The sequence below is a fragment of the Equus quagga genome, chromosome 1 (genome assembly GCF_021613505.1).
Source record: "Equus quagga isolate Etosha38 chromosome 1, UCLA_HA_Equagga_1.0, whole genome shotgun sequence".
Classification (NCBI taxonomy): domain Eukaryota; kingdom Metazoa; phylum Chordata; class Mammalia; order Perissodactyla; family Equidae; genus Equus; species Equus quagga.
The window spans coordinates 59345497-59369346 of record NC_060267.1 but is presented as its reverse complement, the minus strand read 5'-3'; the positions used below and the strand labels follow the sequence as shown (position 1 = coordinate 59369346).

General features: G+C 52.6%; 4 protein-coding genes across 5 annotated transcripts; 2 read left to right on the top strand and 2 right to left on the bottom strand.

Moving 5' to 3' along the window:
- Positions 1 to 402: 402 nt before the first annotated feature.
- RGP1 (RGP1 homolog, RAB6A GEF complex partner 1) lies at positions 403 to 8682 on the bottom strand. The gene is made up of 9 exons (XM_046671325.1): positions 8543 to 8682; positions 8020 to 8154; positions 7509 to 7645; positions 7160 to 7243; positions 6909 to 7058; positions 6488 to 6634; positions 6162 to 6289; positions 5784 to 5973; positions 403 to 5258 (listed from the first exon to the last, which is right to left on the bottom strand). Exons 2-9 carry the CDS (start codon positions 8133 to 8135, stop codon positions 5035 to 5037), a joined length of 1176 nt encoding a protein of 391 aa, XP_046527281.1. The 5' UTR covers positions 8136 to 8154; positions 8543 to 8682; the 3' UTR covers positions 403 to 5034.
- Positions 3801 to 4813, top strand: MSMP (microseminoprotein, prostate associated). The gene is made up of 3 exons (XM_046671371.1): positions 3801 to 3930; positions 4152 to 4260; positions 4633 to 4813. The coding sequence occupies exons 1-3, from the start codon at positions 3801 to 3803 to the stop codon at positions 4811 to 4813; spliced, it is 420 nt and encodes a 139-aa protein (XP_046527327.1).
- A 58-nt stretch (positions 8683 to 8740) lies between the features above and the next one.
- GBA2 (glucosylceramidase beta 2) lies at positions 8741 to 19931 on the top strand. 2 transcript variants are annotated; one of them, XM_046671251.1, is made up of 17 exons: positions 8741 to 9510; positions 12627 to 12718; positions 13002 to 13117; positions 15209 to 15427; positions 15740 to 15979; positions 16194 to 16296; positions 16455 to 16608; positions 16700 to 16825; positions 17024 to 17196; positions 17416 to 17520; positions 17682 to 17822; positions 17924 to 18075; positions 18188 to 18294; positions 18430 to 18572; positions 18652 to 18767; positions 18862 to 19053; positions 19347 to 19931. In XM_046671251.1, the coding sequence occupies exons 1-17, from the start codon at positions 9191 to 9193 to the stop codon at positions 19623 to 19625; spliced, it is 2778 nt and encodes a 925-aa protein (XP_046527207.1). In that variant the 5' UTR covers positions 8741 to 9190; the 3' UTR covers positions 19626 to 19931. The 2 variants fall into 2 exon arrangements, with proteins under 2 accessions (XP_046527207.1, XP_046527218.1); XM_046671262.1 differs by having other exon boundaries at positions 8743 to 9510; positions 17715 to 17822.
- CREB3 (cAMP responsive element binding protein 3) lies at positions 19783 to 23841 on the bottom strand. Its single transcript, XM_046671337.1, is given in 10 exon segments — positions 19783 to 20134; positions 20136 to 20379; positions 20459 to 20543; positions 20641 to 20725; positions 21347 to 21415; positions 21525 to 21631; positions 22823 to 22933; positions 23032 to 23099; positions 23176 to 23323; positions 23423 to 23841. Coding segments are annotated over 10 exon segments (1110 nt in total). The 5' UTR covers positions 23546 to 23841; the 3' UTR covers positions 19783 to 20064.
- Positions 23842 to 23850: the final 9 nt, after the last annotated feature.

The window sequence follows — 23850 nt, the reverse complement described above, 5'->3', positions numbered from 1 at the left end:
TAAAAGACAAATCAGATGAATAAATTGCTATGTTATAGAAATACTATCATGAATAACAGCTTTAGCTTTCTCTTTTTACCAGCTACAGAGTAAATACAGAAACTTTATAGTTACATACACGATCACAGAAGATAATGAGTAACCTAACATATATGGTAAAACTGAGTTACTTGTCTTTGTATACCGTAGCCCAATGCCGCCACTCCAAGAAATGCTTCACTTGGTTCAGGTACACAGACAGGTGAAAGGGCTGCACAGAAGAGTGAAGGTTAAAAATAAAGACCATAAGATGAGGAAGAGAAAAACTAGAAGTGCTAGCTACTGATATAAGAATAACTGAGGCATTAACACAAAATTCAGTCAAGTCAGCGAGGGAAAAATGGCACAAAAGCAAGACAAAGATTCAACACCAGATAACTAATCTTCATAATCTTACTTGGGGTTTTTAATCAAGTATTCAATCAGATTTTTCAACTTTTCTATTTTTAAAAATTCAACGATATTAAGTCACTTGGTAAATGTAGTCATGCAATTTTACACGATTGTAAAACTTAGGGGACCGATGCCTAATTCTTGGCAGGCAGTAATGCTGGACACAGATAACCTTGCCTTTAAGGCACTCCCGACTCTTCCTGCTCCGAGACCACAGAGTCTACCTGTGAGGCCAACTGCGGATTCCTCATTCCGGCATTGCAAGCCTTTGATGACCTGGCCACAACTGTACCCAGATAACCCTAACCCCGCTGCTCCCGAAACCTCCCCTCACTCTCCGGGCACTCAGGCTTCTGAACAGACCTCGTCCCTGGGGGTTGGCCCTGTCCACCTGCCCAACCGATGCCGAAGCCCCGCACCTACAGGCCCCGTCCCTCCCCTCGCCGAGCTCGCCAGGGCCTTCTCCCGGGCCCTCGCGGCCCCCCGGGCGCCCCACCGGCTTCGTGCAGGCTGCAGTCCTGCCTTCGGCGTCCAGGGCGTGCTTCGCGCCGGGACAAGCGCAGGCCCTGGACCCCCTGTGGCTCCCCGCTCAAACCTCTCGGGCGCACCCCCGCCCAGCCGCCCCTCGAGGCTCCCGCACAGCGGCTGCCGGGGTCGGAAGTGACTCACTTCCTGAGCGCGCACCTGCCCGGGGCTGGCGCGCCGCCCGCCCGGGCCTCCGGCGGATGTTTGTCCTGCCCCCGCAGGCAGCGTGCGCCAACCGCCGCGCCCCCTGCCACTGGCGGCCCCTCCGGCTCTGCCTCGGCCAACCCGAAGTTGGGCCCTAACCATCGACACCCTTACACACGCGCGTACACAGCCACAAGCTACACAGATGCACACAAGAGCGTGCACACCAGCAGCCAGGCCAGTGGGCTCAACCAACACCTCCCCGCCGCCCCCCAACTTCTGGGAAAGGGATCCTTTCCAGAAGCCCCCTACTCCTGCCCCTATATACCTACGTCATCTTCACTGCAGGCGGCTAACTCGCACTTCTCCCGTCCCCATTACCTTACACACACCAATCCACGCTGGGCCCCCTTTGCCTTCCAGCATCACTACTGTCATAGTTTCGAGCTCCCCACTCATGTCCGCCCCCTATTGGGTTGGCTACAGGTTGCAGGAGCAGAAGGTAGTCTATGGTCCAGATTTCCAGGGTATCAGCTGGTGGCCCTCATCCAGAAAGACAGCAGCAGAGCTACTGACCACTGACAAGACTTTTGGCCCCTTGTGCTAGACAGGCTTTCTAATCCACCTGCTCCAGCCAAGAGAGCAGCCCACGGCCCTGCCTCCCACGTGCCAGCCTGCATCAGGAACCCTGCTTCAACCCTGTTTTCTTTTTTCTCTTGGTACTCCTCTGGAACCAAAAAGCTATCAAACCTGACTAGGGTGAATGTGTGGTACAGTCTGCACCTCCATGCACTTAAGCTGTCTTCTCGGAAGAGGACGGAGAGTTTGAGGTGGACTGATGAGGTTGCTTCTGAATGGTGAAGACGTGAGAAGGCAGGGTAACCCACTAAAAAAGTCAGCCAGAAATAATGTATCTGATCCACTGGGTGACAGGTAGTGGGAGTCTTGGAGTGACGGGGACTAGAGACTTAGAAGGAAAAATGGAATAAAGGCCAAAGTGATTGGCCCTCTAAGTAGGAGAGGGCTAGCTGGAACAGGGGTCTTTGAAGTATGGGGAGAAAAAAGAAATCTAGTTTGGCCAGTGGCTCTTAGTACCAAAGAGATGGCCATTATGAGAGTAGTCAGAAAGAACTTGAGAGTTCACATGAGTGGGGATGGGAAGAATGGATCAGAATCCTAACAAGAAAAACAGGAGTCCTAAATTTAGCTGGAAGGATGATGAGAAAATGATACGTCTTCCCAGGAAAGAAGTGAGGGTACTGACCTGGGGAAAGTAGTTCTATCAGCAACACAGTTTCTCAAACCAGACATTTAGAATTTCAAGGGACAAGGACTAAAACCAAAATGCTCCTGCAGGTATGACAGGGAGCATGACTGTGAAAGGGGCAGAAGTCTATGCCAGGAGATAGCAGCCCTATCTGTGTACACAGAGCTGCTCAATGTCATTCAAAGAAAGGAATGTCCAGCCATTTTGTCTCTGAGCTCTAACACCAATCACAGTAGTTAATGTTTTTCTGAGGGCTATGTGGCAGGGACAGATCTCACTTAATCCTCACAACCCTGAGTAGTATTACTATCCCAATTTACAGATAAGGAAACAGGCTTAGAGAGGTGAAGTCACTTGCCCAAGGTCACATAGCTGGTATGTGGAGTCAGGATCTGATTCTAAGTAGTCTGACTCTACAGCCCACGCTCTTAATCACCCATGTTGGGGTTCTCCAGAACCTGCAGGAAACTCAAGAGGACATCAGAGGATACATTCCTAAAACCTCATTCCATAATGTACAGGAGGAAAGAGGGCACCTCTGTGAAACTGGAGTGACTCCTACCATTAGGGCATCTAGAGGAGATGCCCCTCTTTGAAACCACCATCCCCAGATATGGGGAGATCATGTATCTGCTATATGGTTAAGGGTATTGAACAATGGACAGTTCACCTCTGGCAGGCCTGAGGAAAAGAGACACCCAGCTCACCTCTGAGGGGCTGCCATGCCTCTAGAACAGAAAGACCCTGCCCTAGGATCTGAGAGAAACATTCTCCACTCCAGGTGCCCCTTCGCTCTCCTGGAGCCTCTGGCCGTCGCACCCTACTGCAGCTCCTCGGTTTGGCTGGAACACAAGATTAGCCATCCCCAGGAAATGCCTCCCTCCGGTCCAGGCAGGGATCCCAGCATACAGAGAGAGAGAGAGAAAGAGGGAGAGGGAGAGAGAGAAGGGGGTGTGTGTGTGCGGTGTGTGTGTGTTGGGGGAAGTGGGGGGAGACGGTGGAATGCAACCTTCTCTCCAGGTCAGGGAAGAGATCTGGGGACCAGCTGGGGGCCCTCACCCCACACAGCTCCTTGCTGAGGAAGTGCCCAGTCCAGCACCCCTTCCACGGCCACCTCCCTCCCCCTAGCTGCACCCGGGCATGAATCAGCTCTCACAGCTTGTTAAAGCTAGACCTCTTGTTTTCATGCCCTCACCTCAGGAAACAGAGTTACAGCTTTTCCAGCTCTCCTCAGCAGGGGGCCAGGGTCCTCACTTTATAAACATCCTCAAGCCTGTGAGAGCAGAGGGCATAGAGATGGTATGAGACAGGAGCCCAAGGGAGAAAGACAGAAACTAAGACTCAAGAAGAGAAACAAAGAAAAGCCAAGGAGACAAGACCTGAGTAGCCTGAACAGAAGCCAAGAAGGGTCTGAGAGGGCTGTGCTGCAGAAATGGTCCTAAGGATGCCCCGGACCGGACAGGCTAAGGGGATCCTGGGAGGCTGGGGGATCATCTGCTTGGTGATATCTCTGCTCCTCCAGCACCCAGGAGTCCACAGCAAGTGCTACTTCCAAGCTCAAGGTAAAGCTGGGTGAGGTGTTAGGAAAGGATGAAGACATGGAGTTGGGGGGTGGAAGGGACTCAGAGGTGATCCTGTATCAGAATACCCAGACCCTCTACCTTGGAAGCAGGAGAGACTGAATACGGGGCTAGTGTGCACTTACTCTCCCCAGCTCCAGACCACAGTGCTTGTGTCTGCCCCACCACTCCCCCAAACACTAACATTTCCTCTTCCTCCCTAGCTCCCTGCCACCATGAGGGGAAGTATTTTACCCTGGGTGAGTCTTGGCTCCGCAAGGACTGCTTCCACTGCACCTGTCTGCATCCCATCGGTGTGGGCTGCTGTGACACGTGAGTGACCAAGGACAGCCAGAGAATGGCTCTGACCTGAATGACTGAGGGATGGCCAGGGAGTGACTAGATTGCTCTGATGTGAGAATGAACAGAACAGCAGTATGAGACTGGCCAAACCTGAAGGTACCAAAAAGAGTGTGAAAGATACGGCTTCAGGCTACAAAGTGAGGGAGGTAGGGGTAGGTCTGGAGGAAAAATATTTCTGCTATGAAATGAAAACATTCATATATAGTAGGCAAGAGCTTACTTAAGGGGACCAAGGGGGCACTAAGGGAAGATATGGGAGGAATGCTGGGAGAGGGGATGTGGGGCAGGGAAAAAGGTGGTCTTTCTCTGTGCTGACTCCTTCCCCATCCTTTGGTTCCACAGGTCCCAGCATCCCATTGACTTCCCGGCTGGGTGTGAGGTACACCAGGAGGCCGGCACCTGCCAATTCTCCCTGGTGCAAAAATCTGACCCTCGGCTGCCCTGCAAAGGGGGAAGGCCCAACCTAGAGTGGGGCTCAGCTAACACCCCTGTTCCTGGGGCTCCTGCTCCCCACTCCAGCTAAACTCAACTGATCACTCTTCTGCTGACTGCCCACTGCTGCTGCCACTTCCAGGGAAACCACTAGCAGCTGCCAGTTTATTCTGAATAAATTAATGCTACAGCTGAAAGCCTGTCTCTCATTGTCTGTGCCGCTGGACTCCAGATGGAAAAAGTAGGCCCTACTAGAGTCCAGGTGCTGAGTTCTCAGTATCCAGAAGAAAGTAGCGCCACGGTGGGCCAGTTTCAGATGGTTATGGTGCTGGTACTGGGGCCTGGGGCCGCATATGAGGCCAGGGTAGGGCTTGTAGGCAGCACTTTGATGGGCAGGTCCCAGCTGAAGGTGTCTACGGGCACTTGCTCAGGCCCTGTCCAAGTGACAGGCTCGGGCTGTTCCATGGGAGGTAGGAGCACCAAGCCTGGTTCTCGAGATGTTACAAATTCAAAATGCAACCGCCACTTCAGGGATACTGTGGGGAAAAAGGACAAAGGCCGAGGCATTAGAAGCCAGGAGTAAACACCAGTAATGGGATGTGGTTAGCAAATGAGAAAAACCCTGCATTCAGGAAGAGGAGAAATCATGGGGCAGGGAGCTAGGATCAAGGGTTTCTCTGAAGAAATCGAGTGTTAAGCAGAAATGTGACAAGAAGGATAGCAGTCTCAAGTACATAAAAACCCAAGTGTGGGACAGTCAAGACTTGGTAACTTGAAGTAAATGCACCCAGGAATCAGAGATTGGTGCATCAGAGTGTCCTAGGAGGTAGGGGAAGGAAGGAGATCTGCAAAGCTGTTAAGAGTTTAGGGGTCCGTGCATCTAGAAAACGGGCAGAGGTTGAAGGTCTGAGAACATGTTAAGGGGTGGAAGCTGGACATGGGTATGTCTGGGAGTGTGTTAGGAATCAGGATCCATTACACTCCACCTAAGCACAGCATTTTACACACACAGTCCCCGCTCTACCCCCCTCCCCCACTTCCAATAATGGTCGGGGTCTCACCAATGGCTGTGCAGAAGCCTGGAGTGGAGCTGAGAGGGATGGGGAGGGAGAAGCTGGTTCGGGTGGTATGCAGGCAGGACTCCTGGTGCCGGGCATGAGTCACATGGGACACAGAGGGGGCACCACCTGCCCCGCGACGCCGCTGATACTCGGGCTGCACACGCTCCTCAGTCTGTAAGCTTACCGAAAACTGGGAGCAAGAAAAGAAGTGCTGACTCCAGGTGAGAGGGCAGCCCAACTTCACGCTGTATTCCCAAAGGGACCCTGTGTGATCCCACTACCCACTTCCACGTACCACCACTCTTTATGCAGGCTCCTCCCCTCCTTCCACCCTAGCCCTTCAGGCCTAAGAGCCCCAAAGCCCCTCTCCCTTCTCACCTGCAAACAAGCTACAGTTCCTTCCCCTAAGTTTAAAGTCCCCACCACGTCCTCGCCGAGTCTGTATACAGATTTGAAGATGCCAAATGTCCCAATTTTTCCTCGGCCATCACTGATATTGTATAGATCTGGGGAGAATGGGAGACTGTGTAAGCCTGGAGTCCACATTGGGAAATGTCCAGGACTGGGAGGGGCCAAAGGTGAGACTTCTCTTTATAATCGGAGACGACACAGTGAATCTTCAGAAGTATGTGGCTGTTGGGAGAATCTGTCTAAGGAATACTTTGATGGGGGTTAGGAGGGGATAATTCTGAAAGGACTCTCACGGAGGCTGCGGCAGGATGTGGCAGCCATGAGGCGCTCCCCGGCCAGCTCAGCGAGCCATGAATCCTTCTTCCCACCTTCATCCTCCTCCAAGAATGGACTGGATGGAGCTACAGCCTCATCCTGAGGAAACCAGGTATCTTGAAAGCCTAGAGAGAGAATGAGTGGAAAGGCAGTGCTCGTAGGGAACAGAGATGAGAGTAGATTAGGGTCATAGACTCCAATCTGAGAGAGCTGAAAGAAAGGGGAGCCACGCCTGAGGTTCACATCTCAATCTCTTCTCCAGAACCCTCCCTCCCAACTCCCTAAGACCTTCCCTAACACCAGGAGGCTTCCTTCCAGCCCCTCTCACAAGCCCTCTAACGATGATTTCTGCTTTGGTGAGGCTCTTCCCCATCCTTCCCTCCAGGAACCCTTACTTACCGGTCAGCACAAGAACCCTCAGAGGGACCCTGAGTAAAGTGATGGGTGAGTTGACACGCTGGCAGCCAATGGTCAATTTGTAGACATACTTGACTGACTGACCCCGAAAGGAGGGTGGTCCCTCTATGGGCAGCACTTCACTGTAGGAGTCTGGTTGGGAAGTAGTAGTCAGGGCAGCCGGGGGTAGCCAGAGATGTCCTCCCTCCAGGAGCCTTAGAAGGCAATCCAGGGGTGGGAAGGCAGTCACTCACATGATTTGGACTCTCCAGGGTCTAGCCTCAGGTCACAGAATAGGATTTTTGGTGGAGTGGAAAGGATACACTGACCCCTCTCACCTAAAAAAGATAAGACAGACTGGAATTTAATGACCCTGTTTGTCCCGTACTCGAGGCTAGCACACAAGTGGGGGCGGTAAGCGCTGCCAACAAAGGGCAGCCCAAACTAAACTATTCCTCTTACACCTCCAAAACAACAATTACATTCCCCCACATCCCAAATGTGACAGGGGCTATAAAATGACCCACCGGAACAATTTAACAACTTTGCCCTTAGGTGACAATAACTCCATCCCACTCCAAAGGCAAATGCCCCATCTCTAACCTCGATGTGGTAGAAAGACAGTCTGGCTCTCAGGCTGAACATCTGGCTGACTGGAGTCAGGAGGAGGCAGTGCTACTCGACTCTCACTGGCATGGAACTGGCAGTGGATTTGGGCACTGGCCCAGGCCAGAGCCTCACTGTGGAAGGAGGAAAAGGAGGCATCAGAGGGGAGCTCCTGACAGCACAAACGTTCTTCCAAACTCCCTATCACACCGTCTGACAAGATCAACACGATGAGGTGGCTCTCCTAGGAATCAGGGAATCCAGACCCCAAAGAGAAACCATTAAAGAAAAGTATACTGTAGGTAAGAAGGGGAAAGGGGGAGGAGGGAGGAAAGAAGAGACAACCACAGGTGTCAACTACACCTGTTAAATAGCCCTTTCCTACAATGAGAGCACAATGAGCAAGAAGGGAGGGGTGTAGCTAGAGGACAACCTGAGCTGGGGTTAGCACTATCAACACCAGGCTTCCTCCCAGAAGGACCACCTTCTTCAGTACCAGCATCCCCACCTGGATGCGGAAGTGGCTGTGGGGGGCAGGGGATTGGTAACGGTCACCACACACTCCAGCGCCTCCCCCGCCAGAAACACTGGACCCCGGCTCAGTTCTGCTACCACTTCAATCATGGCAGCTCTGGACTCGGATCTAGAAGGAAACCAAGAGGGTCGAAGGTCAGTACCATGGCAGGGAGGGGTGTCTGAGGCGAGCCTGGGGGTGAGGACCCAGGAGCCGGGCGGTCAGCACTACGGTCCAGAGGGAAGCGCCGGAATTTGGGGCGCACGACGGCGGATGGAAGGCGCGGGTGGAGCTGCCTCAGTGTCCCTAGGGGGAGAGCATCGCTCTGGGTCCCAGGCCCCCCCTGCCGGCGCCGGGTTACTCCCCTACCGCCAGAACCCCGGAACCCCGAGGCCGCCTCCGCCCCCTCCCTCAAGATTCCACGTCCCAGCCCAAGGCCACGCCGCCCGGCCCCTCACATCCCTAGCCCAGGCCCTCGACGATCGAAACGGGGGTCGCGGCACCCGGAGGCACTCACCTCCCGCCCCTCAGGGACCAGCCAGGTGCGCGGCGGCGGCTTCGGCGGCGCGGCGGAGGCGGGACTTCCCTTCAGCCCCTCCCCCATGGGGGCCCCTTCCGGCCGGAAGCGCCCGGCCGGCCGGACCGGAAGGGGCTCGAGTCGTCCGGCCGCCGAGGGTCACCTTCCCGAGGGCCGGCCCCTGGGCGCTGGCGCTGCCCTGGACACCGGCCGGCGGGGCCCGGCGCCCAGCCCTGGAGCGCCTGGGGCCGCGGCGGGCGGGCGGCAGGGCGGGGCCGGGGGCGGGGCGGGCGGCCGGGCCCCGGGCTCCTCCCCTCTCCGCGGGCCCAGTCGCCCTTTGGCCGGGCAAGCTGCTCACCGCGGCCCAATGACGACGAGGCCCTACCCTTCCCGCCCAGGACCCAGAGAGACGATCGAGGGGGAGCCCGAGGCGGCCTCACTGCTGTCGCCGACACCGCGGCTGCAGCCACAGCTCCCCGGCTCCACGGAGACGCCAGCTCGCCTTAGACTTCCCCAGCGCCCGGCCCTCCGGGACGGCACCTAACAACAACCGTTGCCCGCATCAGGACTTGGCTGGCGAGATACTTTGTACCAGCAGGCTCGAGGCCCGGGACCATCGAGGTGGTGGGGACCCAGGATCCAGGGAACATGGGAACCGGAGTCCTAGCCTCGGAGCAGACCGGCTGTGCCAAAGGGCATCCACAAGATACTGAAGGCACTGAGGGTATGCAGGTTACAGACTGCGAGAGCCCTGAGGACAGTCGACCCCAAAATGAGCCTGGCTACTGCGATCCAGAGGACTCTGGGCAGCTGATGGCTTCCTATGAGGGTAAAGCTAAGGGCTACCAGGTGCCTCCCTTTGGCTGGCGCATCTGCCTGGCTCATGAGTTTGCAGAGAAGAGGAAACCCTTTCATGCCAACAACATCTCCCTAAGCAACCTGATAAAGCATCTGGGCATGGGCATGAGGTGAGTAGATCCCATTGCCTAGAGTACCTTAGGCCTCAGTTTGTTCCAGCACAAGACTTCTAGCAGAGGTAGAAAGGGTAAGAAAGCAGGTGGGTGCCTTGTCCCAGTCAAGTGGCCGCTAATCCCCAGCATATTCTAAGCCCATGGTTTTGGAGGGTGAGACCAGGTCACATCTCTTTGCAACGTCCTTCCTCCCACTAACTTGTCTTTTAATCAGGAAAGAGCAGGAACATCTGGGCCTGAAGTCAGCCTTTCTCATTTAGGCTCCCTCTCGCACACTCCCTCTTTTCCAAAGACTGCCCTTTGGGATTAGCTATACTTTGTGGCAAGGTAGGAAAGGATAGTCTGGCTGCTATGGTACTGACACAATGTTGTTTTATTTGGGAGGGGGAGAGTCTCAACCCGGGACTCCCCTGAGTAGCTAGGATATTCTCTGTACCTCATTTAGGCACACCACCTTAGTGTTCCAATATCCATCAGTTTCTTTCTTCAAGCTTTAGCTCCAGGGACTGGGTGAGAGCCTGCCTGCTCTCAACCCTAAGGAGAGGGCGATGAGAGGTACTGTTCATCCATTCTGGGTAGAAAGCCCCTGATAGCAAAAGCAAAGAAGACCTCTGACCAGAGAGGCACTGCCATGGGTGTCCCCAGAGTTCTTAGTAATAGTCTTCCAGAGCTTGCCCTGGTCCATCCCCTGCCCCCACCCCCACAGTTTGCAGACACCCCAAGAGCTTATCCTGGAATGTAAAACTCCTCTAGATCCCTCCAGATCCCCACTCAGTTCAAAGACTAGTGATGAGGAGCCAAGACCTATTAACAGGAACAGGTGGATGTGAGGACAGAAAGCATGATCCTGAGTCAGTCCATACAGTAAACACAGACCCGGCAAGGAAGCATAAAGGATGGGAAACCCAGCCCCTGCAACCTCTAAAGTAGGGGCTCCTTCCCTTCCCCGGTCAGTGTGGTGGGGCTGGTGTGGGGAGGCCATTTCCCTCACTCTAGCCCTAGGCAGTGAGAAGAGCTGGACACTGCCTGGGTATCTGGCTCCTTTGCTAGTTCCTGTGGGTGGCCTGTACCAGTGAAGAGTCATCCCTCCAGGCGGCTTCTGGAACTGACACAGCCCAAATCAGACCCCAAAAGCCTTTGGGTCAAAATAGGATCTAGAGCTAGGGTACTGAGAGAAGGACACTGGGGTGCATGTGGTGGGGACATTGAGGTCAAGAACAGGTGGGCATCCTAGCCCGTCAGTCCCTAGGTATGAGCTGAGTCATAGAGGTCTGAACCTATGCTCAGCCCCCCTGCACCTTGGCTCCCTACACCAGGATAGGGTGGGGATCATTGACACAGGGCTTTCAAAATGGGATGAGTTCCTGCTTTGAGGAGAAAGTAGAGGTGAGACAAGAAAGAATTCTGACTGATGATTCTTAAGTTGAGGCTGAAATTATGGAGAAGGCCGTATAGGTCAGGAATGGTCAGCTGCAAAATTAGGGAGAGAAAGGTAGACCCGAAGGGAGAGCTGAATCGGGAGCACTCTGATGAGGAACTCCGGCAAGACAAAGTTCTTTTGGCCAGAGTGAAGTAAGAAGTCAATTTTGATTGTATTCCCTTCCAGCCAGAGGCCATCCATTCAATAAATATTGAGAGCTTGTTCTATGCCAGATAACTTCATTGTTCCACCTATTTTCATATCTTGCACTTCTCCCTCGAAGCCCTAACCCCGCTGCCCCTCCCTCCCTTCACCAATCCTTTCTGGCCTCTAGTTTCAAAGTCCAGTTTCCTCTAAGCTGACAGAAAGGGTCTTCTGCCTTCCCATCATCTCATCCTTTGTCTCCCTCCCCCTCCACCAATATGCCCTCCCTGTTCTTTAATCACATTCCTCTTCCCCTTGCTCCTGTCAGTGTTCATGTCTCTTATGCCCCATTGTTTGTAAATTCAGCAAATATGTATTGACTGCAGACCATGTGCCCTGCCCTGTGCTTGAAGCTGTGGCTAATATTCGGGTAGTCTTTGTCACAGTCTCTTTTCCCAAGGAACTTAAAAGTATGTCAGACTCACATGAGGAGCACTGAAATAATAAGACAGCATCTGATTAGGAGTTGAGGTAGTATATGTACAAGTAATGATTGCGCCTCACACAGATAATGTATTCCACTTTATGGCTTTCTTACCTATGATGTCATTTGCTCTTTCAGCCATTCCACGAGGTAGCTAGGGCAGGAAGTATCCCCATTTTGTAGATGGGGGAACTGAGGCTCAGAGGGGTCACTTACCCACTTCCGTGATTACAAGTGACGTGCTTGCACAATGGGTATAAAATGGCTGGGTAGGGAGGAGAGAGGAATTGGGAGAGGGTCTGGTGGGGCAGGGCTTGCTCAGTGAGGACCCACCCTGAGTGGGAATTTGTAGGAAGTAAAACTAGAAGATAGACTGGGACAGATGTTAGAGCCTTGAATTCCAAACTGAATCATTTGCCTATTGGATACAGAGTTGTGACAAGACCAGGAAAATGTTGGGATTTTTAGAAAGCTTTACTGGGATATTATGAGAGAGCAAAATCAGAAAGCTTACAGTTTAAATGCTGAAATAAAAATAAATAAATAAATGAATGACTTAAAAGGAAATGCCCCTAAATGTAGACACTGGTTGTCTATGGGTGGGATTTTTTCCCCCTCCACCTGGTGTAGTCTCCAGATTTTCACCTTTCATAATCAGGAAGAAAAGTAATCATTCTAACAAGAAGAAAGTTATCCTAGCAGCCCATACCTCTTGGAGGGGGAATAGTAGGTCAGGAAACCATGCTGACCCTTTCAGACCTCAGACAGAAGCTCCTAAAGCAGTGGTAGGGGAGTCAGAGAGTTGAGGAAAGATCAGAAAGCTCCTCCTAAGGTGAACAGAGAGGAGAAGCAGACACTTCCACACTGCGAGCTGGGGTGACTGGGAAGAGGAAGGGACCTTGAACTTGTAGAGAAGTCAAGAGAAGGAGAGGTTTGGAAGTGCAGATGATGGGTCCTCGGGTCATTTAATGGGAAGTCACAGCTGTGTGTTGAGAGAGAGGCAGGTGACTGCAGCCTCAGAGACACCACCCGCCACCCTTGCACTCACACTACCACTTTCCTCAGGTACTTGCAGTGGTGGTACCAGAAGACCCAGGTAGAGAAGAAGACACCTTTCATCGACTTCATGAATTGTGTACCCCTGAGACAGATCTACGGTGAGCCTCACCCCAGCCCTGCCCTCCTCACATCTACCACAGAGCTAGGCAAAGAGGATTCCAGCTTACACAAGTGGCACTGCCCCATTGCCTAGCTGGTTATTTTTTTTCCCAGCTTTATTGAGATATAATTGATATAACATTGTGTAAGCTTAAGGTGTACAATGTGTTGGCTTGATATCCGCACAGTTTTTAGAGGAACCCATCTTTACAGTCTAGAAAATGAGAAATGGGTTTGTTTCCTCTCCCCATGTCCCACTAACCATCCTGATTCTCTCTCTAGGTTGTCCCTTGGGTGGTATCGGGGGAGGCACTATCACACGTGGCTGGAGAGGCCAGTTCTGTCGTTGGCAACTTAATCCTGGAATGTACCAGCACCGGACAGTCATCGCTGACCAAGTAAGAGCCAGGAGGTGGAAGAGAGTTCCAGGACAGTACTTCCCCAGGCCAGGAAGGGCCTTTTGGCTAGTGTAGGATGTGGCAGTTAGATATGTCCATGACTTGGTCCAATAAGTATTTTGAGGATGCTTTCCATGTGCCCAGCCCTGTGTTAGGATGTACAATAGGAATGTGTGCTATAGGAGACACACATAGAGCACACATTCCTTGAAGGGTAAACAGCCTTGGCACCCCTGTGGCCTCCATTTCTCCAGTAAATGCTTCCTGCCTGCTTCACTGCCCCAGGTCCACCAGCTGAGCCAGTACCAAGCCACAGAGAGTGCAGAGTATTCACAGATCACTTAACCTGGTTGAAAGAAATTTGGTAGGCCCAGAAGGGAAAACAAAACCAAAAGCCTAGAAATCCATGGGGAAAAGATGCGGAGACCACCCACTACTCACCCTGATTTGCCAGCCTTCAGCCAGAGGTCAGCTCTTCTGCTGGTGCTCTGAAACTTCACTTCTTTTCCCTCTTTTCCTTTCATATCTGGGCCTTTAATTGCCAAAGGCCTGAGGTCTGCCTTTCATCATCTTTCTCTACTGACCTCCCATGTTGAGTTGTTCACCAAGTTCCTACTTCTTGTCTGAGGGATGCCTCCAGTTTTCAGCTCATCTTCAAAGGGGAAATGCCTAGCAGACCTTGAGTCCAATTAATGACAGTGCCCTTCCCAGTTCAGGTTTACCAGCCCTGCCCAATGCTCCCAGCTTCCTTTCTGGCTCATCCCTTAGGTATCCTGAGGGGAATGCCTTCCGGAATCGTGACTCTACAGTTAAAGAAATTATTACATGCTTAGCATGTTAGGCACTGTGCTAGGCTTTTTGTATAATATTTAATATTTAAAGACAATTCTACGAGGTAAGCACCATTATTATGCCCATTTTCAGATTAGGAAACTAAGATCCAAAGAGGTTTAGTAACATGTCCAAGGGTAACATGGCTAGTAAATGGAAAGTGTTGGGGTTCAAAACCAATTCTATCTCTGGTTAAGAGCTCACGATCCTAACCATTGTCTACTATTCCAAAAACATAAAAAATTATTTTATATATATATAGTAAAAATATCACACAGTTTGAACCAAGGGGAGAGATATTAATCCCTCATAGCCCCTGCCCTCCAGAAGCTTAAATTTTTCTTAAGGGACTAGGACTTTGAGAAAATGGAGACTGTGAGACCACATTACTGCCAAAACGGGAGGGACAGATAGTACACTGAGAAAAAAGGGACACTGCTGCAGACTCTGCCCATTCTCTGCCCACACATGCCAACTCTGCACAGCTCTGGTGTGGAGTCACAGGTGGAGAGGGAGACCTCAGTGAACTAGAGAGGGTCCCTGCCCCCAAAGCACCCATAGAGCAGTCAGGGAGTCAGAATGTAAATAAACACGTTTAACAGGCCAGACTAGAGGACTAGGGGGCACACAACCGAATGACTCAGTGCCTGAGGAGAGGAGACAGCATCTGACTGAGGCCTTGAAGGATGAGGGATCTCACCCGGTGGAGAATGAGCATGAGCAAAGGCATGGAGGAGAACACGTAGTGTGCTCCAGGATCAGTGAGTGAGTGACAGGACAGAACGTAGGTGCTTGAACAGCACCTGCTGTTGGTCTGATGGGTGGGGAGAGGCCAGATCAAGAGGGGCCCTGGAAGCCAGGTGGAAGAGTTTAGACTTTAGCCTCAGGGCCACTGAAAGCCACAGGGAGTCACTGAAACATAAACATGGAGTGACATATCTTGATGTGTCTCTAAGAATGATCATTCTGATACCCAGATGAGAAGGGGCAGAGAGTAAGAGGAGAGATGGTGAGGGCCTGGGTTAGGGCACTAGGACCACAGTAGTGAGATGGAGGAGGAACCAGGGAGAGAGATGAAGGAGGCACGACTTGGTGGTGACTCACCGGGCTTGGATAACAGGCCTGGGGGTGAGTGAGGCTGGTAGTGCAGTGGTAACCATTGCAGGCTCTGGAAGGGGAGGGGCTGCTTTGAGGGGAGGGAGACTAGTCTGAGGTGCCTGTGGGTTACCCCAGTGCAGCCTGTCTGCCTTCTTGGTTTAGTTCACAGTGTGCTTGCGTCGGGAAGGGCAGACTGTATACCAGCAAGTCCTATCCGTGGAGCGCCCAAGGGTCCTGCGCAGCTGGAACTGGGGCCTGTGTGGGTACTTTGCATTCTACCATGCCCTCTATCCCCGAGCTTGGACTGTCTATCAGCTTCCTGGCCAGAATGTCACCCTTACCTGCCGCCAGATCACACCCATCTTGCCCCATGACTACCAGGTGAGGCTCCCCCTCTGTGTTTCCTCCATTGCCCTCCCTTCCCCAGGATCTGTCTCTGCTGGAAATTCCATGACCTATGAGAAAGTGGTTGGAACCCCGAATATCACACCGCTTTCCCAGGACCACCACCCAATTGGTCTCTGTCTCCTCATAGACAGCCTGCCTGGGAATATAGGGAGATGCAACTGGAAGATAAGAGAGCGTATACTGGGGAGTATTTGAGTCAGGTCCTCGGTGCCCAGGACTGATCCTGCGGAGTAGGGCCAGGAGGGGCTACACTGGGACCATCTGAGACTGATTTCTTGCTCTCAGGACAGCAGCCTGCCTGTTGGAGTCTTTGTGTGGGACGTGGAGAATGAAGGAGATGAAGCCCTAGATGTTTCCATCATGTTCTCCATGCGGAATGGCCTGGGGGATGGAGATGATGCCCCAGGGGGTTTGTGGAACGAGCCCTTCTGTCTGGAGCAGGATGGGGAGACCACACAGGGGCTGCTGCTGCACCATCCAACCCTCCCAAATCCCTACACGATGGCTGTGGCTGCACGACTTACGGTACAGAGGAGATGCCCTGTGCACCGTGCCCCGCGCGCCCCCCCCCCCCGCCCCCGCCCATGTCTCTTCATTTCCTCTACTCCTAAGTCCCACCCTCACCACAGCCCATAAGCCTCTGGACCTTGGAGGTGGGAGGTCTCACAGAGCTGGAGAGTTAGTCAGAAGCCAGCATACCTGTGAAGCTTCCCTCACAAAATCTTTGGCCCCTTAACAGGCAGATACCACGGTAACCCACATCACAGCCTTTGACCCTGACAGCACTGGGCAGCAGGTGTGGCAGGATCTACTTCAGGATGGACAGCTGGACTCCCCCGCTGGTGATGAGGGGTTGGACAGGGAGCTGGTGGGAAGAGAGCTTGTCCCACTCTTGGGAGGAGGGATGGAAGGACTGGTAATGAATGGGCCTTGTTCCCATGTTAGGGATCGCTGGGGCTCAAGGGAGCACCTGTGCTGATTGCCCTTGTGCCTCTCTCAGGCCCAAGCACTCCTACGCAGAAAGGGGTAGGCATTGCTGGGGCTGTGTGTGTTGCTGGCAAGCTGTCACCTCGAGGCCGGTGCCGCCTGGAGTTCTCACTGGCTTGGGACATGCCCAGAATCATGTTTGGAGCTAAGGGCCAGGACTACTACAGGTGAGGGGACGGAGAAAGGATAGGCATCCCAGGTGCTGGGGCTCTGACTTGGAGCCTGTGTTCTCATCCCTCCCCTTTCTTTCCACCCCAGGAGGTACACAAGGTTCTTTGGCCCTGATGGTGATGCAGCACCCGCCCTTAGTCACTATGCACTGTGCCGGTATGCAGACTGGGAAGAGAGGATCTCGGCTTGGCAAAGCCCTATATTGGACGACAGGTGCCAGTGGGGCCCATCTCTTGCCTTTCTCCCAGGCACTCACACTCCACCTGGGACTTCTGATTCACTCTCCACCCACCAAAGTCAGCAGAGTTGGGCTGGGATTCACTTGGTACCCCCAGTTGGCTGAACTCCAGAATCCTTCCTTTACCCAGAGGTCCACTCTCATTAGCTCATTGCTTCCTCCTGACTCCCTAGATCCTTGCCTGCCTGGTACAAATCTGCACTGTTCAATGAACTATATTTCCTGGCCGACGGAGGCACAGTATGGCTGGAAGTTCCTGAGGACTCCCTACCAGAGGAGCTGGCGGGGAGCATGTGTCAGCTCCGCCCCATCCTACAAGAGTATGGCCGATTTGGCTACCTTGAAGGTATGGCTGCTGGTGGGCTGGGGTTTGGTAGGCCGTATCTGTGAGGCCAGTTACTGGCAGGATGATGGGTTTTGCCTACCCCAGGGTATTGGTTGGGATGAGGGGGTTAGTGGCAGGTGGAGTGGTGATAGTGCCCTGCCCCGAACTCTAAAGGACAAGGTAGGGAGAATATGAAGAGGAAGCAGGACTCTGTCAACAGTGTCTCCCTTATTCCTCCAGGCCAAGAATATCGCATGTACAACACATATGATGTCCACTTTTACGCTTCCTTCGCCCTCATCATGCTCTGGCCCAAACTAGAGCTCAGCCTGCAGTATGACATGGGTGAGGGTTTCTTTTGTGCCCCTTCTGTCCTCTTAGCTCCCCATACCCCTGAACCTTTGTGGTCCCTCACATTGTCTCTTTCGTCCTTCTCCCCAAACATATCTGCATCTTGCTTATTAGTTCTCCTCTGGGGTCACACACAGCTCTGTGCCCCACCCCAGGCCTGCCCTCCATTTGTGTGTCTGCTCCCCCAGCTCTGGCCACTCTTGGGGAGGACCTGACAAGGCGACGGTACCTGATGAGTGGGGTGATGGCACCTGTGAAAAAGCGGAATGTCATCCCCCATGATATTGGGGACCCAGGTAAAAGTCCCTCCACCTCAAGGTCAGCTTTCCTCCCTCAACTTTGCATCCTCTTCCCTACCCACCAATGCAAATGAACCAGGTCCCCTCCCCTCCCACAGATGATGAGCCATGGCTCCGGGTCAATGCGTATTTGATCCATGACACTGCTGACTGGAAGGACCTGAACTTGAAGTTTGTGCTACAGATTTATCGGGACTATTACCTGACGGGTGACCAGGGCTTCCTGAGAGACATGTGGCCTGTGTGTCTGGTAAGGGGTGCGTGTGCAGTGGCCAGTGTGCCAGGGGCAGGACTGAGAGCCCAGCTGGCTATTGTTGTCTTTCCTTAGCACCTAGGTCTTCAGTATCTTGGTCCTTCTCTAGGCTGTGATGGAGTCTGAAATGAAGTTTGACAAGGACCAAGATGGACTCATTGAGAATGGAGGCTACGCAGATCAGACCTATGATGGATGGGTCACCACAGGCCCCAGGTTGGGGGGTAGGGATTTCCAGGGGACCTGAGGTGGGGAATTGGGCACCAAGGGATTGTGGGCTCAAGGCTAATTATATTGCATGGGAATGGCTGGAAATGCCTGTGTGACCCCCAAACCCATGACCCTGATCAGTGCTTACTGTGGAGGACTGTGGCTGGCAGCTGTGGCTGTGATGGTCCAGATGGCTGCTCTGTGTGGGGCACAGGACGTCCAGGACAGGTTTTCTTCCATCCTCAGCCGGGGCCAAGAAGCATATGAGAGACTGCTGTGGAATGGTGAGTTGGAGGATCCTAAGGAGTCTTAAGGCAGCCATCAGGATGCAAGGAGCCTTACTTTGCCCTTTCTCTACTCCAGGCCGCTATTACAACTATGATTGCAGCTCTCAGCCTCAGTCTCGTAGCATCATGTCTGACCAGTGTGCTGGCCAGTGGTTCCTGAGGGCCTGTGGCCTCGGAGAAGGAGACACTGAGGTGAGAGAGACTAGGAGGAGCCAGAGAGAAAGAGGAGCTTTCCCTGGAGGTGGGAAGCAACTATAAGAGACATGTTTCTGTCTTGCCCCTCTAGGTATTTCCTACCCGACACATAGTCCGTGCTCTCCAGACTATCTTTGAGCTCAATGTCCAGGCCTTTGCAGGAGGGGCCATGGGGGCTGTGAATGGGATGCAGCCCCATGGTGTCCCTGATAGAACCAGTGTCCAGTCTGATGAAGTCTGGGTGGGTGTGGTCTACGGGCTGGCAGCCACCATGATCCAGGAGGTAATGCGTTCCCTTCCCCATCCCTCTACCATGTATACCTTGGCCCAGCAAACTTCCTCAGCTATCACACTTCTGTACAGCCTAACCCACACCACCTGATCCATCTAGAAAGCCTTGCCCTTTTCCATGGCATGCATTCCATCTCCTGCCCTCAGGCTTCTCCCTGTGGAGTCAAGTTTATCTCCCCCACTAGCTGGGAGCTCTGAGGGCAGAGACCCTATTGTCTCCTTCTCTCCAGCTGAAGTGGCTATTCAGAAGTTGTCAAGTAATATGACTGCCATCTCTCCCTACAGGGCCTGACTTGGGAGGGCTTCCGGACAGCAGAAGGCTGCTACCGTACCGTGTGGGAGCGCCTGGGCCTGGCCTTCCAGACTCCTGAGGCCTACTGCCAGCAGCAGGTGTTCCGCTCGCTGGCCTACATGCGGCCACTGAGCATCTGGGCTATGCAGCTGGCCCTGCAGCAGCAGCAGCATAAAAAAGCCTCCAGGCCAACAGCCAAACAGGGCACAGGACTAAGCACAGGGCCTACATGTGGACCAAAGGAAGCCATGGCAAACCTGAGCCTAGAGTGAGCTCTCTGAACTATAAGAGGGAGGCTCTAACAGTCCAGCCTCCAGCCTGGCCTTCCCTCCTTCTCCCTCACCAAGTCTCCTGCATCCCTGAGCCACCAGGACAATCACATCCCTTCCCTTCTCCCCACCCACCTGCACCAGTAAAGAGGGACTGAGATTGCCCAAGGCATCAGGATCACTTATTTATTTCTTTCCTCACCCCTTCCCCTCATCGCATGAAATCTTCAGGGAGGTCAGTGGATTCCCCCAGGCCCGTTCATAGGGTGATAGACACATATGGGTACAAATAAAAGACCCCAAAAGCCAGTAAGTGTGGTGTATTTGAACGCTTAGGCTTCCTGACGGAACAGGAGCTGAGTCTAGCCCTCTCCCATTCTTTTTTATTTGGACACAGACTGGGAGCCCCAGGCTCTCGCTGAGGTTCCCCACATCCTCACATTTAGCCCGAGTACTGGCCCTGCAAGATGATAGGTGCAGGGCTGTGAGTAGGAAGCCATCCCCCCTCTCGTGAGATTTGCTTGCAGAGGAAAGATGGGACCTGGGCAGGGGGACTTTGAGAAGGGGTCAGGGAGTGGCAACTTCAGGGGAGGCTCCATGCCAGGAGCCTGAGGCATCTGGTAAAACAGGCAGCAAGAGTTGCCAGGAGCTTGGAGCATGTGGTCTGAGCTGTCCTTTGGTGCCTCTGACCTCAGGGCAGGCAGCTCCAGCTGCTGAGGGTCCTCACTGGGGAGGGCACGAAGCTGGCGGGACAACACTGAGGAGACAAAGACTATTTAGAGGCAGGCCAGGCTTCTCCCCTCACCAGCCCTTAATGGTGTCCTCAAGCCTCTCACCTCTATGCTCAGCTGGCAGGCTCCCCCTTGTGTCAGAAGAGTACATAGCAGGTATGAGGAGGAGACAGAAGGAGAACAGTAGGACCTGGAGCACAGGAAAAAGATGATGAAGAAGGACTCTTGATTGCACCCCTGTCCCTGCCACCTGAGAAGAGGATCACTCCTCCCACTGGCATCCTCACCAGAACACATGTGCTGCTGCTGCTGGTCTTATTTGATATCTGAATCACCATGGCCTGGAGTCTCCTCAAGTGATGCAAAAGGGACCTAGAGGCAGAGAGGGAACAGTGAGCAGCCCCTGGCCTGGCACCCTGCACTGCAATGCAACCTTCTTGTTAAGGCCACCCTCTCCACCTGTGCACTGGATCCTCTCTTCTTGCAAATGACTTCTTTCTCTCTGTGGACAAAATGCCTGAAGTTCCTCATTAAAACAAACACCTCTCTGCCCTGCCCTGACTTAAATTCCTTTGCAGATACCTTCAATAGTTCCTATACTGCCCGATCAGCTATGCACATAATCCTCACCAGGCATTCTATGTTCTCTTCCTTCTGACTCAACTCATCTGTGTTAGGGTTCAAGTCAGACTGGACTATGCTGTGTTCTATACCTAGAATACTCACCCCAACCCCCAAATCCTGTCAACTATTAAATGCCATCTGCCTCATGAGGTCTTTCTTACTCTTTCTCCTTTCTCTTCCTTGGTCCTTATCGTTAGTTACTCATGAATTTATTTGCCATTACTGTGAGCTGCTTGGAATCAGAGACCCAGTAAAGGCCAAGCACTAGACCTTGCATGTGGGAGCTGCCCAGTTAGAAATCAAGTGTGGAGCAGAGGAAAAAGTGAGACAGGGTCAAATGGGAGGGACTGATGTTGGAGAGTGGCTTACAGATTCTGTTCCTCCAGGAGCTGGACTCTGTTCTGTAGCTCCAGATTCTGGGCTGTGTATTTCAAGACCCTAGGAGAATAACAGGGATGTGGGGATGTGGCCTGTATCCTCCCTTCAAAAACCTAACACTTCGAATACCTTTGGTCCCCCCATCCCTAAGTCCCTCTCCCTTTTATACCTGTTCTCTAAACCCCCCACATACACCTCCTTCTTCCTGCGGCTCTCTTGAGCAGACTTTCTGTTTCGAATCTTCCTCCGCACTCGTTTCAGAACTTGTTCCTCCATCTGAGAAAAAGCAGGAAAAGTTATCATCAGAGGAACATTGGACCAGAGTTGGAAGGCAACTGAGTTCAATCTTCCCAGTGCAGGAATCCCTTCTACAGTTTCTCTGACCAATAGGCACTTGGCTTCTGTCTGAATGCCTCCAAGGACCAGGTGTTAATGCCCCCACAGGCCAGACCCTTTTTAACAATTTTAATTAAAAACAAACAAACAAAGCTTCCTTATCCTGAGCCAACATCTGCCTCTATAATTTCTATCCTTTGGATTTACCTAGTTCCTAATCTCCAGGGCCATATAGAACAAACATCTTGAGCTATTTTAAGGCATTTGACATTTCCTCAGAGTTAAAAAAAATCTTTTTTAACTCATCATCTTCTCTCCTCAGTATGGACTGCATCCTCCTAATATCTGTCATCAAAGATCTGGGTTCAAAACTGGACACTCAGGTGTGCTCTGGCCAGACTAAAGGAGAGCAAGATAGTCACTGCCCTTCTAGAGGCGACACCTCTGTTGACTATAGTCTCCAAGCCCCATTCACTTTCTTAGCAGCCTTATCACAATGGACTCATCTTGTACTTTTAAGAAAGTAACTACAACTAGAACATACAACTATGTACTGGGGGGCTTTGGGGAGAAGAAGAAGAAGAAGACGAAGAAAAGAAGAAAGATGGGCAACAGATGTTAGCTCAGGTGCCAATTTTTTAAAAAAATTCTCTTAACCTTTCTGTCAGTGAATGTTGATTTCATCACAGTGTCACAATACTGTGCTTGTGAAGCTACCATTCGTTGCCTGAAACTTAAAGCTCAGAATTTTACATTTATTCTTGCTATACTACTTGGTCCAGCCTTGTTAAACTCCCTAGAACTTAATTCTACCGTTCAACAAGAGGTGGATTACCATGAAACCAGTGAAATGTGTCAGGGCTCCTCACTTGCACAGTCCTTTCCGATTCCCTATACTAATATTGCACTGATAATTTTGAATTCTTTTTTCTCAAAGAGAACACCAGAATTCGTACAAGCCCCACAAAACCAGGATCCGCTCTTGCATCCAGCATATTAACTACATGCACTAGCTCCCTGTTAGCAAGGAATTTGCTAAATTTCTCACCTCAGTCCTTTTAAAATTAGCAGAACTGGCCTGCTTGGGGCTCACCCACCTTTCCAGCCTTGCTCCACCAATAGTAGCCATACCTTACTGAGAGGGAGCGTCCCAGGCAGAGTAAGCCCCTCCTTCTCCAAAAGTCGCTTCTCCTCATCTGTCAGTATCAGCCTAGCAATCTCTTGGGGTTCCTGGGAGATGGGCTGCAGAGTTGTAAGTGAGTATCAGAGAGGAATGGGGAATCCTGCCTCCTCCCATGCAATGTAAGAATGAATAATCCTCTGTAAATCAAGTCAAGTACCTGTTCCGCTGGCTCCTCCACGTGCAGTGCAGTCATCTGGGCCCCCTCTTTTCCATAGCTCCTGTTGTCTGCAAAAGGGAAAGTATGAATAGCCAGGCCCATGAGTCCTCTCCTGCCCCAATACTCTCCTTACTTCAAACTCACCTAGATCTATGGAGATATGCTCATGTGGTACAGAGTAGGTGTGATCATGGTGGACCGGACAGGGGTTAGAGGAGCTGAGAACGTTCAATGACTCTGGGGAACTCAGCAGAGAGCTCAGGAAATCCTCGCCCTCCCAATCGCTAAGTACCTGCACAGGGTTCAAATTAACAGGCCTTGACCTATCACCACCCGCTGCCTCAGGGACGCCCCCCGCCCCGCTCCTCCCCCACTCGGAGACCCTACCCACCTCAGAAGGAGGCAGCTCCCAGTCTAGCGAAGCCTCCAGGGCCTCCAAATCACCGCTTTCCTCCAGCAGGAAGTCCAGCAGGTCCTGGTTACCAGGGTCCGACGGCACCTCCATATTGCACATCTACGAAAAGACTGGGCAGAAACACAGGGGTTCGCCCCTCCACCTGGCCCCAAACGCGAACCCCATGCAAGACATCCACCTATCGTCAGTCCTTCTCCAGCGGGGCTTGTCCCCCGAGCTGCTAGCCGACGCTCTCAAAGCGGACCCGCCTCCTGGACTCAAGGCTCCACAGCTTCCAACACAACGGAAGTGACACCCCTGCTCCCAAGGCATTCCGGGACATGGAGTTCCCCCAACGCGGAAGTGACCGCGGGGCCGCGCCACGTCTCGGGAGCTATGCAAATCGAGGGGACGCCCCGCTGCCT

Bases quoted from the DNA above. Each gene is read 5' to 3' on its own strand.
- MSMP (XM_046671371.1), top strand. From the start codon at position 3,801: ATGGTCCTAAGGATGCCCCGGACCGGACAGGCTAAGGGGATCCTGGGA. The intron at 3,931-4,151 runs GTAAAGCTGGGT...CTTCCTCCCTAG, and splicing joins GTGCTACTTCCAAGCTCAAG to CTCCCTGCCACCATGAGGGG. The intron at 4,261-4,632 runs GTGAGTGACCAA...TTGGTTCCACAG, and splicing joins GGTGTGGGCTGCTGTGACAC to GTCCCAGCATCCCATTGACT.
- RGP1 (XM_046671325.1), bottom strand. From the start codon at position 8,135: ATGATTGAAGTGGTAGCAGAACTGAGCCGGGGTCCAGTGTTTCTGGCG. The intron at 7,646-8,019 runs GTGGGGATGCTG...CTCCTTCCACAG, and splicing joins ACAGCCACTTCCGCATCCAG to TGAGGCTCTGGCCTGGGCCA. The intron at 7,059-7,159 runs GTGAGTGACTGC...CTTCCCAACCAG, and splicing joins CCCTGGAGAGTCCAAATCAT to ACTCCTACAGTGAAGTGCTG.
- GBA2 (XM_046671251.1), top strand. From the start codon at position 9,191: ATGGGAACCGGAGTCCTAGCCTCGGAGCAGACCGGCTGTGCCAAAGGG. The intron at 15,428-15,739 runs GTGAGGCTCCCC...TCTTGCTCTCAG, and splicing joins TCTTGCCCCATGACTACCAG to GACAGCAGCCTGCCTGTTGG. The intron at 17,823-17,923 runs GTAAAAGTCCCT...CCCCTCCCACAG, and splicing joins CCATGATATTGGGGACCCAG to ATGATGAGCCATGGCTCCGG.